Source organism: Eleginops maclovinus, chromosome 23 (genome assembly GCF_036324505.1).
Source record: "Eleginops maclovinus isolate JMC-PN-2008 ecotype Puerto Natales chromosome 23, JC_Emac_rtc_rv5, whole genome shotgun sequence".
Lineage (NCBI taxonomy): Eukaryota > Metazoa > Chordata > Actinopteri > Perciformes > Eleginopidae > Eleginops > Eleginops maclovinus.
The window spans coordinates 7,456,705-7,475,908 of NC_086371.1; the positions used below are offsets into that span (position 1 = coordinate 7,456,705).

The 19,204-nt window shown below is 40.6% G+C and overlaps 1 protein-coding gene across 1 annotated transcript in view; it reads left to right on the plus strand.

Moving 5' to 3' along the window:
* Positions 1-19,204, plus strand: part of slit3 (slit homolog 3 (Drosophila)) — a 224,590-nt gene that overhangs the window by 124,678 nt on the left and 80,708 nt on the right. Inside the window, exon 6 of the mRNA XM_063876692.1 lies at positions 9,665-9,736. Within this exon, the coding sequence (XP_063732762.1) occupies positions 9,665-9,736 (72 nt within the window). The remainder of the gene's footprint in view (positions 1-9,664; positions 9,737-19,204) is intronic.

A 19,204-nucleotide genomic window follows, 5' to 3' on the forward strand; every position in this document is an offset into this window, starting at 1 on the left:
GTACATTTTCTCCATTCTGTGTTTGTTGGATTTGCATGTGTGGTGCTCCCATGTGTGTAATGTAAGTGAAGGAGTGTAAGCCCTAATGGCTCGGTTCCAAACCTTTGAGTTCAGGTTGGCTCTTGATCCACTCTCCATTCTCAAATCGAACACAATCCAACCAAATGCTACACAACACCTGACTTCCATGTCCTTGCACCCACTCAAGTATTTTACAACTATTTAAAGTTAAGTGCCAGAAAACAGCAGAGCAAATCAAATCTTAGTTTCAGTATTTTGTGTATGTTTAACCCTATATTCATCCAATGTAGATATGCTGACCATGCAAGCTCTATATCAGTAATATCCTGTGTCACATTCATTCATTAACACATTGAAGCACTTGAGAGCTGCCCATTATAACCACAGTCTCCCACAGTCTGCCCGTTGAGCTGCTCCAATAAACAGCAGGTAAAATTCAATATGAGTTTCCAGATTTTCCTGCCCATTCCACTTTAACACAAGACTATGTGCTAACATGGCTTTAACAATGTCTGCCAAAGCTATAAAGTCACATCAATCAAATTTGACGTTGAAATTGTCTCTTCCCTCACTAAAATGTTTTGCACTAAATTGCTTTGACCTACAAAGTGAATCCTTCAACTTTTTTCTGCCAAGATTAGAGTGACTCAGGCATCTATAGGAAATTAATTTCTTCCACTTGCTTTTTTGACGTTTTACAGCAACGTCCTCCTTCTCCTTTTCCCTACTCTCTTCATCTTACTTTATACAAATGTCTCCTCCTTTCTTTACTCTTTAAACTTTTCTCTTTTCAGATTGATGCATTTTCCCTTTGCTTCTCTCTTGTCCTAACCTTGCTCTGTTCCTTCATCTGTCAACACATCTTTATCCTCTATCTTTCCCTTCTCTCCCATCATCCATTTTTCTTCCTTTTGGTTCTTTTATCCCATTAGCTGTCTGTCAATCTTTTGTCTTTCCTTCTTTGTTTTTTCTGGTCTTTCTTTCAATACCTTTCTATTTTTTTAAAATCCATCTTTCCTTCCTTTTACTTCTTCTCTCCACCCATCCACCCATTCTTCCTCCCTTTCTCCTCTTAACTAGCTTTCTCCCTTCGATATATTTTTCCCTCTCTCCCACTTTTTCCTCAGTATTTCCCTCTCTTTCCTCTCCCACCCTCCTCCATCCCTCCATCCCTCCCTCCATTAGACAAGGTGACTCCTGCAGTAAAAGGCTCCAACCCTCCATTATACCACAGAGTAAAAAAACCTTCATGACATTCTGTCCCTGGTGGACACAGCATTGATTTTCTCGTATGTCTCTCCCCCCCTCTCACTTTGTCTGTATCGCCCCCTGCTCTCACTTTCTCCTCTGTCTCTCTGGCTCACTCTCGCTGTATGTCTCTCAGCCTTTCTGTCTTACCCGCTCTTTTCTCAGAAGGTACCTGTCTCTATCCCTCTCTCTCTCTTGGATGTTCCCTTTCAAGCTGCCTGGTGGCTAGCATACTATCCATTTATTGCACTTCTTTCACACGCACACACACACACACACACACACACACACACACACACACACACACACACACACACACACACACACACACACACACACACACACACACACACACACACACACAGACCCTCTCGACCCTGCCATCAGATTGAATGCTTTGCTGAAACTGCCAAGAATCTGGCAAATATGATTACTGTAGTCTACTGCTAACCTATGGAGACAGGTGTATGCCTTACATCTGTGTGTAGGTGTTTGTGTGTGTATAATGCATGCTCGTCTATACATTGTGCTGACTGTTGGTCCTGTCAATCCCCAAAACCGAACCTGTCAGTCAAAGTATAGATGATAAAGGCAAATGTAGAGTCTGAAAACGTAGAACGCACATTGTCAAAATTCCTATGATACGCTCTACATTATGTCTGGAGGCTTATGTTATCACGTCTAATCTTATCTAATCTGATTTTCTATAATCTAATCATGTTCCATCATGTTTTGTCTGGTCATGTCTTGCCAGAAAAGTCATATTGTTAACAACAGCCGTGTGTTTCTGATAACGTGTTTCCTCTGCCATCTTACACCCCTGCTTTACCTACTCTTCTCTTTGACCTAAAACCTTTAGCACTCCAGCTGATGTAGCTCCATGCTAATGATTGATGTTGCCTTCATTCTGAGGTTGATTTCAAAGATATAAAGAGGATTCTTTTTAAAAGGTAAATGTACCTCATTATGCGATGTTTCCAAGGACACTTTTGAGTGCCATAAATTAAAACAAAAGAAAATTCAACAACTCACAACACCATTCATTTGCTTCAAGTACCTTTCATAAATGACAACTCGTTAAATTCCCTCAGGGTGCAATTTCAAGCAATTTGATGAAAATTGGTTTTGGAACACAAGAACATAAAAGTGCAGTAAGCGATTAATACTCACATTTTAAATGGAAAATAAATACAAATAAAATCAAGTCAAAAGAGTGTCATTTACTAATGCACCATAACATAGGATTAAATGGCACTAAAACATTAACATTTACTCATTTGTTTGGAAAGTGTTTGCACAAACAGAGGAAAATATTTGAAGTTTTGCAGACTTTTTTGATGATCAAGACGACAACAACCAAAACAGAAAATACACAACACATATAAATGTAAAACTGTGCCGAAAGAGTCAAGAGAAAACACATGATTTCATTATTTCACGCACATCTCGCTATCATGTAGAAAACTTAGCGTAAAGATAATACACTACATAATAGTGATAGCAAACTTATGTTCAACCAGACTTTCTTGAAGCTAATATAAAGGTTTTACTTCAGTGTTCAGTAGCTACTGAAATGCTTCTCTTCCTACGGTGAGGAGATACAGAGAAGCAGAGATAAATGTGATCAGCCACAGATGATGTATGTGTTCTGTTGTATTCACGCTTAAGTCTCAACACATGTGAGTCAGTCGTGCTGCGAGGCATATAGCTGTCGATGGCTCACAGAGAAGCATGGACGCATCAGATAAGATACAGCTGTTTCATATGCCCTCACATTACACCTCAGTGCCCACAAAGACACGCTCTTTATCTTCCGTCGCCATCGCGTCCTCATATTCTACCTTGTTTTCCATCCGCCTGGCTTTTTGCTCTCTTACACATTTTTATTGTGATAAAATATAATTTAATTCCTTTTGCCCTACGGCTATCATCGAGACAGTCATATCACTTCAGGTGGTTTCTGAGGAATGTGTCCAGACAATGTAATATGTAGTTTCTTCCAACCATTCAGTAGATGGGTGTAAGAACAAAAAACCCCATGGCTTTACTTTTTTACCTTCCTCCTTTCTGTCATCCTCGTCTTTCGTTTCTCCCTCGTAAAATGCCTCCACTCTTCACGCTTCCCTACCCACAATGCAGTGCTGGATGGCCATTTGTTTGAATTATTACTACGGTGCCTAGGAGAGAGGTGAGAACATTGTGTCGGCTGCGTGCACATCCGCACACACACACACAAGTTGCCTACCAGCACTGTTGTGTGTCCCTCTCATTGCAGATGTTTGCCTTCAGTTGTTTTTTTATGTTTACTACAATTCCAACAATAGACAGCTAGAGCCGGGCATATATCTAGCCAAAGTGTGTTTGAAAATATATAAAAGAATGATTCTTAATAGCCATCCTTTTCAGAGCTGCATAGCTTTAATTGAAGGTGTCACAAGGAGGGATAATGCTCACACACACACACACACACACACACACACACACACACACACACACACACACACACACACACACACACACACACACACACACACACACACACACACACACACACACACACACACACACACACACATAACACAAATACACTTCACAGTGTAATTTCTTCCCCGATCAAGCATTCAAAGCCTTGCACCAATATGCAAAGAATGGCAAGAAAGAAAAATGAAGACATGATAGCCTGCTTCCTGAAATTGTTTAGTCAGCTTCCCATCATTCTTTGCCCTACACCAACCCCCAACGCACTTACTTACATCACAGGATGTGGCTAATTCTTTAAAGGTCCAACCAAGAATGGAAGGAGAACATGTCAATAGCTGTGTTTAAACTGCAACCTATGTAGCAAAACAGGCTTCCATTGCATTTTCCTTCACAGTGATAGGTTTCTGGATTCAGTTTTGATCTTAGATCTATTTTAGCTCACGTAAAGTAGAGCACACTCTTCAAGTGTAGTGATTAGTTGGAGCCAGAGACAGAGACACTTCTATTTTTCCCATGGACCGGTAAATTAGATTTTTGCAGGGTTGCCTTTATTTAACTTTAACTTCACTGTTGTACAAATGTGCTTCCATTTCTTTTCACTGTTTATTTAACAGAGTTATAAAAATCATAAATCCACTTGAGGCAAATGTGAGCATAAATTCAATTTGTCTAATTCGATATGCAAAAAGAGAATTTGGACAAAAAGCCACTTGGTGTCCTTCACTGCATGTACCAATCTCAGCCTGGAACAAAGTCAACAGCAATGGCCTCATAATTATTAAATATGTACATGGCTTCCTGTACCCTTGAACATCACTAAAAGCAGAGGAATAATTTGAAGACCTAACCATTCCCTGTATAGTTTAAATCCTCATTCACTGCATGAAGGTTACATGCAGAGATGTTCATCCAACCTGCGTTAATCTGCCATTTGCAGTACTGCAGGTTCTACAGACAGCTCAGCAAACCCGCATCGACTGTCTCACTTATAAAAACACATTAGTATGCCATTTTTAGTAGGACAGAGACTGATTGAAGGCAGGCAGCGATGGGTAGATACGTTTAAATGCAAACACTATGTTTTAAAGACAATTAATTGCAGAGGAATAGAGAGAGGTCATTCTTCATTCCCAACACATCCATTCTCAATCCTCTTACATCTACTGCTCACCCCTCCTGTTTTCCTCTGTATTTTTTTACATTTTATGTTTGTTTTTCATTTCTTCTCTTTTCAGCTTTTCAATCTCCCCTGCTATTGTTGTGGTTCTTTTCGTTTCTTCTCTCAAGCAGATCACCTTTCCTTACTTATTCTTATCAACCACTCTCTCATTTTAACACAATGTCTTTGTTGTAGATCTGTTTTCTGCCCTCTTTCCTTTGTACCTTTTATTTGAGTGCTTTCACCAGTTCTGCTGACTCCTCCATTTCCCCAGCATTCGCTCTTCCTTCTCTTCAGTTTCCTCTTCAACCCATTGACCCGAGTGTTTGGTGAAATATGTTTGATTATGTCGTGAAACATAGTGTTGAAATAAAAGGGACTCAACACACCATTGTTTATTCAACATATTTCCAACAGGTCCAAGTTTTGGATTGGGTGGGAACCGTGCTAGTTTATTCCTCTTCTCCCCCTCTGTCCTTTCATTAATTACTCAGCCAGTAGTGGTTGCTCACTGAGGGATTCATGGATTGGCAGGGCTACTGTGTGTGCTTCCAGATGGTAGCAGAGGGAAGCATTGAATCAGTCTGCCAATAGGCCTTTTGATAGACATGATTAAACAAACTAACTAATTCTATCAAAGAAATAAAAATGCTGCACCCCCAACCCATCCCCTGCAACAAGCATCCATGTTCTGAACACACACACGCACAGAAACTCAAGGAATCTGAATGCAAGACAATGGTTCAAAAATGGAGCGCACACACACACACACACACACACACACACACACACACACACACACACACACACACACACACACACAAAGTAAATCCTCATCCCAGATTGATACCAATCATGTCACTGCTAATCAGGGTGCTTGGTGAACAAAGCTGTCAGAGGAATCCAATCTTATCACAGATGATGGAATTGTTTGTGGAGGATGAGGACAGAAGATGAAGTGCATGGCCGCCAATATGAATAGACTAGTTATTCTCAATTCTACTGAAATTATAGATGTCAGGAGCATAGTGATAATGTGTTCTAAAAATGACACCGTTCTGTAGAGTTATGTATAGTTTAAGAGTTGAAGACATATTACACCTTGTCTGACTTGGGAATCCTCCAAACTGACATGGAGAAGTCAGTGTGAGTTTGTGGACAGGGAGAGATAATACAGTCAAGATGTTGAGGTATTCAACGTTCATGTTTTAATCCCCTTTATGTCTCTATTCATGGACACGTTTTTACAAAAAGATAGGTAGTTAATGTCAAAAAATGTCAAGACAAATGTTGCTTAAATAAATTGCTCATAGTAATCAAAGCTTGCTTGCGGTGCTCATTTTGAGTGTTTTTCATACATGACACAGTATTTCCAAGACATTGACTTTATATGGGCAGGCCGACCTGGTACTTTTACGACTGCCAAAGTATATTGGTCTACGTTTTTTGTTCTTTTTTATCTGCTTGTGAGAGTAAGACCATTTGTGATTTATTAGTTAGCGGAGGGAGAGGTGGAGCTTTGGTTCATGCTGCCTCAAGGGGAGGGCCTAAAGGAGTAATGGTGGAACTATGTTGGCGTATGTTTGCCTGCATTGCTGCTACAGTTTGTTCAACATGGTATAGGCGACGGACTGTTGCATGTCAGCTTAGGTTCTGAGATGCCCTTTGTTGCCCTGACAGGCTGATTGTAAAACATTACTCAACACCAAGGTCAGTGCCACTCCAAAGCCCACAGCGCTTGTTTTAATGTTTCTGCTTAATCTTTTGTTCAAATGTAAAAAAGTGGAGATAAGTGGACAGCAATTGTAAATAAACACAGCAGTCTTACTTTATTTTAGGGCCTAACCACCCAATCACACCCCAATGATTGCAGGACGGTTCAGTTACCGCATAGATGTGCTAAAGGGCATTATCCTCCTCTTACCCAACCTCCACAACCCTACTTTCTGCCTAGCAACATAGAGGGCAAACTATGTTACTAATAACTGAAATTACTTGGATAAAACAAATGAGACAACGATATCACAACCTTATTCCTTTACTTCACATTCAGTATTTCAAAAAAAAAGCACTACTGAGAATATAGTGGATTTAATAACTACAGTCGCTTTGGCTGTGCCATGTACCTCCATATGGCTGCACAGACTGTGTGCCAGTTTGCCTACCTAAAAAAAAAATCATGCCTTTTAATTACATTAAACACAAACTTGGCATAGCCATATGTTGATATGATCCCCAGACTATATTTTTAAATTCAGTCATTTAACAGATGCTCACACTCACAGCTCTCCAACAAGTTAAAACAAGTAGCCAAAAAAATAATAAAGTATTAAATGATTCAAAAAGCATGTTTTTTAACAAGAGCCCAGAACCCTGAAGGAGTAGTCTTTTACATACTGCTATAACACAGAACTCTCTTCATCGATGACCCTAGCAATCTCTCCAAAGTGTGCTCAATTAATCAAGTGCGACATGGTAAGCCTGTAAACAAGTTATCTCTGAATCATCTCTGAAATATAATTGCATTGCATCAAAGCAGATCAAAACATCTCATCAGTCTTGGGAGCCTTTGGACGGCCAGACTTTGCCTGTTGGAATTATATGGTAATTATTTTCTTGAATCCAAACCAATTGTATGCCAAACTTTAACCACCAGCAGTCGGTCAATATCACATAGAAATACATGAAAACATTTTCTACCCAAACTACTTTCTATGACCCTGTGGTGCACACCAGTGCTGCCTCCAGCACACAACACATATCAAAGTAAGAGTATACTGATCAAAAGTCTTGCCTTGAGTCCCTGCAAAAAAGTGTTGTTTTGCTTTTTGAAATGCAGCTAAATGTTTATGTGTTGGTGTACTCAACCTTTTCAGATACTCTGAGGATGGATGCCTCACTTTGTTCTTGCACACTCACGCAAACATGGACATTTTAAAACATACCAAAGAATATTTAGTTCCAGAAGCCCTGATGTAATTGTTGCCGCCCTGCAGAAGCAATCCAGCTTCTGTTTGGGTAACCAACTTCCTCTGGGTTAAACTCTGACATGAATGATATAACAGGTGCCGCAGTGTGCCGAGCAGACACCAGGGCTATGTAGAAAAGAAGAAAAAGGTGATTTTAAAGAAGAAAACAGGAAGGAGAAATAGATTAGCAATGGATAGATGGAGTGTGAGAGGAGGAAAGGTGAAGGGGAATTAGAGATGAGAGGAGATGAGAGGGCACTAGAGGGAGCAAAAAAAGGATTATGAATGGAGCGCGGAAGAGAACATGAAAAATGGAGAAGATGGATGCTCGGAAACGTGGGGAGGAAAAACAAAAAGGAGGGGATAAAAGTCAAAGAAAAAGGGATTAGGGATGGAGGGATCTCGTGGAAGACAAATTAGATGGGGAAGGGGACAAGGAGGAGAAGATTAAGGTGGAGTGATATGCTTTTATCTTCTAGTGCCTGGACAGCAGACAGTAACCAACCATGCTGTGTGTCTCTGTGTGTAAAGTGTGTGTTAGTTTGCTTCTGCTTGTGTTGGTTACATCTTTTGGTTCATGATCCTGTGTGTGTCCACCTGTCCGAGTTTGTCTGTGTGTGTATGTTTGTGTGTTAGTTTGCTACAGTCTAAATGCCACTCATCTGTCCTGGTTGAGTTAAAAAACAAGAAGATACTTCTGAATGTCTGACCTTTATATCTGCAATCCATCCACCTGCTCCTCCGCAGACGAAAAAGAGAGGGGGAGGATAGAGGACAGAGAGAAGGAGGGTGAAGTGGAGGTTTTTGGGTTGTTAGGTTCATGGATGGCGGGATGGGATATGGCAGGAAGGGGGGCTGACTACCTAGAGCCGAGCAAATTAAAGTAAAAGCGAAGGATGGATGACAGTGGGGTATAGGGTGCATCTGGGAGTCCGGTGAATGAGGCGTTGAGCAAGCCAGAAAGGGGAGGGGGGAGTTGTGAGAGAGGAAGAGTGGGGAAGCAGAGAGAGAGAGAGAGGAAGGAGAACGGGAATGAGAGGCGGAGTCGTGACTGTAGGTTGATTTACGGAGGCTTTCCTTTTAATGAAATTGTTTCAGTGACAGAGCCGGTAAAAGGCCCTTAATGGATTGGCTGGCCTAATGTAATGAAATTACTCCCTCTTTCACTACAGAGAGAGAGAAAAAGGAATAAAAGAGGACATGGGGAGGAGGGGTGAGGAGGAGGAGGATGGAAGAGGAGAAAATGCAATTAATATTTACAGAACAGACAAGCAGGGTGGGCTTTAGCAGCTACGACTCGCTCTCTCTCTTCTTCACTGTGTCTACCTCTCTCGTCCCTCTCTCTCCCGGCGGCCAGTGTGCGCTGGGCGTGCGGCGGGGGAGGAAGGTGATAGGCTGACGCCAGGCAGGCCACTTCAGCGCACTGGTCTCGTCTCCAGCTTTCCTTTTCCTCTCCTGCTCCTCTCAGGGCTGGCCATATCAGCACTGAGGTGAGAGACTTAACCTGAGTTTGTGTGCTACCTCCTGGACTGGGCTTCCCTAGAGTGTGTGTGTGACGGGGGGTGTGTGTGTGGGAGAGAGAGTTAATGCTAGTGTCTCCTACCTGCTATCTTAAGCCCACTTACTGGGGTATCACCTCACACACACTCGTTCACGCAACCCTTCATTCGTTAGTCCCTCCCACAGCTGAGCGGACCTTGCAGACTTGCGCCTGACTCTCTCCCATCTCTCTCTCATCTGTGTGTGTGTGTGTGTGTGTTTGTATGTGTGTGTGTGCTCGGTGCAGGCAACTGGACAGCAACCACATCAGCTGCATCGAAGATGGAGCTTTCCGAGCGCTGCGCGATCTGGAGATTCTGTAAGTAGAGAAAAACACTGGTACTCTCACTCTGACTTCTGCATCTCTCATACCTCCTCTCATCCCGTCCTCTCCTCGCTCCTCTCTTTCATGTGTTGTCTGTAGAGCAGGGGTCTGTCTTGCGCTCTCCTCCTCCTCTCGTTATCAGCTTTGTTTTACGTCTTATTCAGTTTGCTCATCCTTTCATGCTTTTTTTCCCATTGCAAATCTTTCTCTGAATTTACTTTTCTCGTTGCTTAATGGTTCTCATTATATACATGTTCTAAATGTCTTCAACATAAGAAAAGCTTCCATTCACACACACTTTTGTTGAGAAGTGTATTTTCTTTACACGTTTCTGTGTGTGAATTATCTTTTGCAATATCCTTGCGTATGTGTGTGTGAGTCTTAAGTGCTTGTGTGCATTGCTTCCAAGGATGAAGCGCAGTGTACCTGTTCATTCACCAGCAAATGTGTTGTCCTTGACAAAATACACACACACACACACACACACACACACACATACACACACATACACACACACACACACACACACACACACACACACACACACACATACACACACACCAAAGAGTGAGGAAAAAAGTGCAAGCCACCTGCTGTGGTTTGCACTTTCTCTGCACCATGTGTGCTAGTGCATGTAGGTGATTCCCTCTGTATATGGGGATATGTTGATGCGCATTTGCTTCCAGCCGTGTGTGTGTGTGATTGAGTGTGTGTATGTGTGTGCAAGTTTGTGTGTCTGATCTGTCCACATTTTTATAGCTGCTCATTTGTCACTATGCTCAGAGGTGTGACTGTGCAACACACCTCTGTGTCTGCAGGCGCGCATCAATTTGCACAAGTGTGTGTGTGTGTGTGTGTGTGTGTGTGTGTGTGTGTGTGTGTGTGTGTGTGTGTGTGTGTGTGTGTGTGTGTGTGTGTGTGTGTGTGTGTGTGTGTGTGTGTGTGTGTGTGTGTGTGTGTGTGTGTGTGTGTATCCATGGCTTGCATTTGCACTCACACAAAGGCAGATGCTGTGCTTCATTGTGGGTTGTGCCTTTTAACCAAATCCTTAGCTACAGTTCATTACAATAAAAAAACTGTCCAAGAATACACTTCTTATTTTTACTAAAACATATAAAAGTTCAAATGTCTGGCCTTGATTTTATAGCGCATTGTGCTGGAAAAAAAGGGCCTAAATAACAAACTTTCTTTGCATTAATTTTCATTCATTCGAGGGTTGTTGGCAAGACATTTATGGAATGGGTTTTTGGTATTTTAAAAGTAAATGTAAAGCAGGGCAGTAACAAAAGAGAAATAAAGACAAGCTCAACGGCAAAGACTGATAAAGAAACAAGGGGACATGTCAACAGAGGAAACGACAAGATGATTGGAAAGAACGAGATCAGAAAAAGGAGAGAAATCTGACAGCAGCTCCCAAACCTCTCGTCTGTCTGTCCCGTTACATGGAACACGGCTAAATGGTATTTGATCATTACAAGTGGACATGGTTGAGGTCCACAGAGAGAGAGAGCTGCAGGAACAGACTCATAAATCTAAGAACATGGTGTTAAAGTTGACATTTGAAAAGGAAAGAGGTTGTTGAATCTCATATTGTGACAATAACCAGCGTTATTCCCAATAATGAAGACCAGAACTCTAATTAGCTGCTTCTGGAGAGAAATCTGTCTCATTATCACATAAAGATCTGCACTACCCAGAAGCCTTTTTTGAAGATATGCTATTTAAAGAAGAGACCTTTATCAAAAATTCAGCTTGAACGAAAATCTATGTTGTTTTTTCCAGAATTAGCAAAAGAAAAATCTGAATGATTTGTAATTTAATCCATTTTATCCACTTTTTAATACAATATACATTGTTTTATTCTAGAAATCATGATGTGATTTAAAGATAAGCTTAAAAACATTTATCATAATTATATACAATAGAACCGAGGGGTTTTTAATGCGGAAGCTCAGTAAGACCCCCTACAGTATCAGCCTCTTCTTGATGGGTATCCTGCTGTTGTAGGTGTGAGTGTTCCTGGTGCAGTGTGGTGCTGCCTAATGTGTTCACATGAATGATTAAAGAGAGCAGGAAACAGTGGAAAATGGTTCAATACATGGCAGCTTACTCTGTGGACCACAGCAAGACATGGTAAATGTTGTAGATTTCTGTGCTGGACTTGAAAAACGTCAGCTGTAGTTGAGTTGAAATGCTGCAGCTGAAGGTTTATTTTATCATCTTTCTTTCAACACTTTTTTTTTTTACCTTTAGTATTTTTTAGTATTAAAGTATTTTTTGTGTCCCTTTCTCATTTTTTTGCTCAGTGCGCAAAGGAAGTGATAGGGGCCAGATACAGGGGGATCGGCAGCACAAGATACAACAAATTAGCAATTCATAAGAGTCTGACAGCTGAGTGCTCGGCAGGATTTACAATTCACTGTAAATACGCAGCCGTTCCCATTCACAGCAGACAGCATGACAGCACACAGTATATTCACTGAATGTGACGTTTTAATAAAGGCAGGTGTGTGTGTGTGTGTGTGTGTGTGTGTGTGTGTGTGTGTGTGTGTGTGTGTGTGTGTGTGTGTGTGTGTGTGTGTGTGTGTGTGTGTGTGTGTGTGTGTGTGTGTGTGTGTGTGTGTGTGTGTGTGTGTGTGTGTGTGTGTGTGTGTATGTTTGCCTGTGTGTGTGCATGCAAGTGATAGTGCTCGTGTGCAAAGGGCATAAATGACAGTAAGCAATTCTGCCGCTGGACTGATCTCCATTTCAAGCATCTTAACACACACACACACACACACTCAAATGCAGATATTTTCACACATATGCATACACACTCACATACACACACACCCATCTGTTCTGGTCTTGGGTTGCTTTCGTGACCATAGTACAAAATGGGTTGATAGAGATAACAGTGATTGGAGGTCATGTGACTGCACCATCAGGTAAGTGTGTGTGTGTGTGTGTGTGTGTGTGTGTGTGTGTGTGTGTGTGTGTGTGTGTGTGTGTGTGTGTGTGTGTGTGTGTGTGTGTGTGTGTGTGTGTGTGTGTGTGTGTGTGTGTGTGTGTGTGTGTGTGTGTGTGTGTGTGTGTGTGTGTGCTCATGTACTGCTATCATTCTGAGAACCGTTTGTGTTGTAGACCTTAATGGAGACAACATTTATGTCAATTCTTTGAAGCACTTAAGACTTGGTTTCGCTGTTTTCCAGCCTGGTTATTGTTGTTTCTTTTTAAACTGTTTCGTTTTATTGTAAAATGTGTTTCTGCCTGTTGGTGACAGGCAGAAATGTAAAGTAATTTTGAAGATTTCACCTTGGTCTCATAATTGATACTTTTCACATATTAAGTTGAAATGTTCTCTTTTTATTGAAAGACTAATTAAACGATGAATTCTAAATGAACATATTTGTTTTTTGAAGCACTAGTTAGGGTATCATTTGGAATTAGGTATGCTTTGGTTGGATGTGAATATGTCAGCGTGTGTGTGCATGCCAAAAACGTGTGTTTGCTTGGGTTTCGGTGTGTGTATGTCTATCCATGTGCTCTTGTGTCTGTTATATTTTTGGGGTGTTTTTCTCTTAATATATATGTCACGCATTTCTTTCTCCACTGTTGGTCGCAAGAGTCCAATATGTGCATGGTTAAACTGGTGTGTGTGTGTGTGTGTGTGTGTGTGTGTGTGTGTGTGTGTGTGTGTGTGTGTGTGTGTGTGTGTGTGTGTGTGTGTGTGTGTGTGTGTGTGTGTGTGTGTGTGTGTGTGTGTGTGTGTGTGTGTGTGTGTGTGTGTTTGGCAGTGTCTTTTCTGTATTTCATTGTCAGCATTCATTAGAGATTGTGAGAGTTTTGTAGATTAGACTTTATGAAGCCTGGAATGCAAATGTTTTGTCGTGTGTGTGTGTGTGTTTGTGTCCATGTGTGTTTCAGCCATTTGTGTTAATTTAGTGTGCTAATTGAAAGAAGCACGAAGCTGTGTGTGTGCCACCAACACATTTCCAGTTTAATTAATCAAGTCATTTTTAATTAGCCGCTGTTTCTTGGTAGACTAGGCTTTATCTGAGCTGCTTAATATGTTTCGCAGTGGCAGCGTGGTCTAGTCAAAGCTGAATGCTGGGGCGTCGGGCACATTTAAAAAATGCTCATGATTGTTTCAATAATCATGTTGTATTTTATTAAATTAAACAACATTTCAAAATGCTGTGATGTGTGTAAATGGATTTATACAACAGTTTATTACTTTATTTTATGTATTTGCCATGCAGCTAAAAGCCGTTTTCATTTATCATTGGTGGAGAAATTGATTGCCATTTAATTTTTATTGTTCAAAATAGAAATGCAAAGTTAGATTTGTATTTTTTCGTTGAACAGGATTTTAAATGCACACTTTTCATGGTTTTCTATGTTAGATGTTCTACTGCTCCTTTGAGATGTGCAGAGGGCTTTCCCTTATGTAAAAGACGTCATAAAATGTATACTACTCACAGTGAGTGAAACATCTGAAAGTTCAGAATAAAACGGTTTGAATTCCTGTCAACCTTTACATTCTGTTTAAACAGAGGAGTCTCGCTTCCCATAGAGGTTTAGGAAGAAAGAGGAATATGACTATAAAGAAGCTTGTACATCCACCATTTCCTTTGATATCCTTTTACTCTCACCTTATGTCCTTAAATAGTCTCTTTCTATCACTCTTTCTCTCTCTGCTCTCGCTTTCATGGCTGCCAGGATGAAAGTGGAGGATCGGTGTTGTAAAAGCAAGCCAGTGCTTATCTATGATTTATTTAGACCTAAAGAGGACTGCAGTTACTATCCTTTCCCCTTTTTTTTTTGCTCACAGAGACTATAGAGACTTGGACTTAGGTGGAAGGTGTTCACAAAATGAAAAGGGGAAGAAGGCAGGTTTTGGGTGGAGGGAAAGAAAGGGAGGAGAGTGGTATTGGTTTTGTAAAAGCAGACACTTTCCTGGACATCATTTATTTATCTGCTGTCGGACATGAGGAAATGGGAGAGGCAATGGGAAGGCAGTTAAAAAAGAAGACAACAGGAAAGAGAGAGATACCTGAGAGATAGAAAGATGCATTAAACAGACACAAGATGAGACAACTCCAAACCCCAGATAGGACAAAAAGATGCTAAACTTTGCCATTTATTGAAGTCAGAAGCATAAGAGGGGAGTACAGAGAAAATCGGAGTAGAAACCAAAGGTGTAGAGGACAAAAAAGCAGTCAGAAACAGTTCTGTGACATTAGTGGGGAAGAAAAGGAAAGACCCGTGATAGAAAATAGATTGAAAGGATCAGAGGAAAGGGAGGAGGGAGGCATTAATTATTGATGGAACAAATGTCTGACTGACTGACTCAATTTGGCCCTTTGTTGTTTCCAGACCACCAAGGCTGTCAGATAGACTCAGAACAGTGTTTATGAAAGTAAGGACAGAGCCCCCCGACTGGGTCTGAAGTGTTGATTATTTTGGGTACTTAGAGTTTTATTAGGATGCAAATATCAAAAAGAACTAAAACTATATTAGATTTGGTTCAAAGTCCAATTTAAACTCTATGTTTCATTTTAATTGCTTGCTTATGTTTCTTATGCTTGTAAGTAGATATTTAGAGACATTAGATACCTACCGTTCAAATATGTTCATTAAATAACGTAATTATGTCTCAGGATATCGCAATATAGGATTTTTGGTTCCAGCTTGACCTCTCCTGCGGGTCATCTCTTCTCCCTCTTTAATATCCGTCCAGCCATTTTCCACTGGCCTGTAATGAAGATAAATTCCACTAATGCCACGGTGAAAAATTAAAAAAGGAAATTAGCATGCTCTGGTGATTTTAGGCATGCTTCCATTGCCTGGAGATTAGAAAAGCGAGTCTGGGAAATTGCCAGTCAATTTCTTAAAGTAACTTTTTGGCTAGTCCGCAAGCTAACCAAAGATTACCTGCCAAGAGTCACTTTTCGTGACCACAATAATGAATTAACATTGTTCTGTTCTCCAATAGAAACAAGCTTGTAATGTGAGGCTTTTGCTACAGAAGCATTGTGTTGCTTCAAATTCAACGTCAGAGGCTGCTTTATGCACAGCAGGGATAACGTTTTAGAACAAGTCATAACCAGTGCCTTATCATAAATAGTGCCATCCTGCCTTCACTTCAGATGTTCCTGCAACATAAATCACAGAGGTGGATCGACCACTTTGATTAATTGATCGTATGCAGACATTTGGCATTTTCTGTTGTGGGTCAGTTTCAAACCATGTTGTGCAAATTAAAGCTACACACTGTGTGGGAAAATTAAGAAACACTCTCATGCAGCGTCACTTAAAATCAAGCATCGCGGCTGCCCTTTAGCAGAGTCTGTCCCGGTGATCCAGATGAAAGATGTGAATGATCAGCACAGTATCTTTTAGAATTACATTCACAATGGAGGATTCTGCAGTACATATTTTATGTGTATGCCTACGTAAAGTGCCAATGCAAGAATTAGTGTGCCCTTTATGTAGAGCAGGCAAGTCAGCATTCAGAGATGGAGGTGGTGGATCGGCGTTTGATGCTGGAGATATCCTCTCTCTTGAAATTACGTTCAAGTAAAGTGTATCCAGGTTCTTTTTGGCTTCTCCAATACTAAAGGTTATCTTTTCAATCCTAATTTCCTGCCAAAAACATTATAATTAAACCGTTTTGCCTGTTATTTCAGTGACATAATGTGTGTCCAATGGCAGCTCTTTCTTTCTGCAAATGGCAGGTACAGTACACCTATAGTGACGGTAAAATACATAGTTTTTACGGTCAAATTCAGGTAACTAAAAGAGGTAGTCGAGCGTTACTTATAAAATGTGTTTCTGATTTTACGAAATGATCAGGTTAGGTTACAAATAATTGTTTAAATGTAAACTGAAACTGTATGAAAGCGAACAGCTCCTTGTTCTTGTACTACAAACAGACCCTTTCAATGGCAACAAATGAAGCCGCTAAACCCAGTGTTATTCTTTGTTTTACTTTATCCAATTCATCGACAATCCTCTGCATGTGCTCTGTGAAGCCCTGCCAGGGATTAGGAGCATTGATTACATTACATGAAAAGAGATTTTGTTTCAAAGGTGTCCCCGCCAAAACCAGTGCCCTGTAAATGTAAATGAAAACCGAAATCTTCTTTCTGTCGTCAACAAAACAGATATATACTTTAACATAACGTATGCCACAGTCTCCCAACATATTTGTCATTAAACACCAATCAGAATAAATGACAGCATTTCGATTATTCTAAACTAGTGATTTCCCTAATGGCGAATGTGTTTGATGCATGACAGTGGGTATCGAAATGCTCACTGTTAAACAAAAAGATTAATCTTCATTTCTTGACAGTTCTTTTCAACTCAACACAAGCTTTTGAAGGCTTTGGACTGAAACCGCTAAAGTTTCTAAACACACTTTGTAACTTGACTTCTAATGCTAATTATTGAAGACAACACAAACAGAGACTCTTTGCTCTCTGTCTCCATTACAAAGGTCAGACCCGGCCCTGTCCTGAACAGTTTGTACCTAGTAAACAAATTAAAGGGATTTGTTAAAGGACATCCTATTGATGCATGACTGAGAAATGATCAAGAAAGAATGAAACAAAGACTTTCCTACAAAAATATCCATTTCTTTTTATGCCGTGCTGCCGCCAAAAACACATCGAGAGGAAACTGAAAAGGAGTTATCTGAAATGCATGACAGAAAAAAAGTACCATGACCGTTAAACCCGTTGGCTTTTTTTCATTTTACCTTGTTTCTGAAACCCTTTAATGGTCTAAACTGTACTGTGTGGGCTCTTACTTGTAAGGCTGATAAACACAGCTGTAGTGGAAATGTAATTATGAGATAAACACAGTCTTTATATTAGGCAGAGGACCTGCTCGATCCACTTTGTCGGTTTGATTCCCGAGAATGCCTCTTCTTCGCAATCACGTCAACGCAGATGGTTGGCATTCCTCCTGTAGCGACTAATGACTGCGTGAGTGAGTGTGTTTTAACTCAGAGAGCCCATTTTAATGCTGAGTGCCATTTTTGAACGCAGGCCAGCCGTACTCTGACGTTTTTTCCATATATTATCATATAGAAAAGCAGGTAAAACTGCTTTTATCTCCAAGTAATGCAATTAAAATGTGTTTTGTGTGCATGTACAGATAAATGCATTATGTTTCATTATCTTCTATCTTTTGATTATACAACAACTTTTTGGTAGCTTAATTTGAGTTAAGTGCTCCTCCTTGGTCTGAGGATTTGAAGCAATAAGCTAATTTCTCTAACCTTTAGCCTCCAATTGAATCCCCAATTGAACACTTAGTTAAAAATCGTTCTTTAGAGCTTATTTTCTTGACTTATTACTCTCCGTTCGGATGCATTTGTCTGCAGCAGAGACATGTTTTAAATGATTTGCATTCACAAGGGCAAACCAATCATTGCTAATGCCCTGCGATGTCTCAATCAATAATATATAATCTATTTTAAAACACTTACCACACAGCTAACGCCTGATTTTGAATTCCACTGTGTTTCAGCAAGTGTGTCTGCATGTCTTTGAATGAGTTAATCCAGTTAGCGCATGTGTCTGCCAGGCCACATCAGAATAAATGATGGGTCCCTGTGTGATGATGAATGGTAATTTTGATTTAACATAACTGGACTAACGAGCGCACTAATGACTCCAACGCTAGGCTGGACAGCTCTCACTCGACGAGCCCTTGCCTTGCATCCCAATGAGCTGGGGAAAGGGCACCCATACACACGCACAGGGGGAGAACATGCAGAAGTGTTTTATGGATACACAATCATAAATTCACAAATGGTTCTGGTAGGGAAGCACGTACTCAGCCACGTGTGGTCGCTGTGTGCGCATGTGTGTAGGAACACTCATGAGTACTGGAGAGCAGCGATGTCAGGCTAATGTGAAGCTGATTAATTAATAATTATTCATAGGCCCGTTTTCAACCGGTTGAATTAGATGCGGTTTTCGTTCACTGATCTTTCGACTCTAGTTTTTGTCGCCGCTGACAACAAAGATTAATGAAAATAGATGATAAGTGCTTGATCATTTTCAGATATTAATAGAATTAATCAGTTTCATTTTTCAAAAAGCGACTCTATCTTAGTCAGAAAATATAGTGTAAAGCGATGGAATTTTCAGTGAATCATTTATCTTCAGATCTTAAAGCTCTATATTTTTCAAGGTGATGGAAATATAGAGTATGTCCCACATGTGCTGCAAAGTCACTGCACTCTGTAGCACTACTACATACTAAGAAATCCACCATTGGCTGTGTACAACTGCAGACATTACTGCTCCCTCGGAGCTACAGGTTCTCACATCTTAGTTGAAAGACATGTCCACCCATGAATATGAATGAATACGGGGTGTGGCTTTAGTATTTGTACATTGCCATTATGGATTTCTGAAGCCAAATCCATGCTTTATATTCAGGCTTGATGCTATCAATAACATG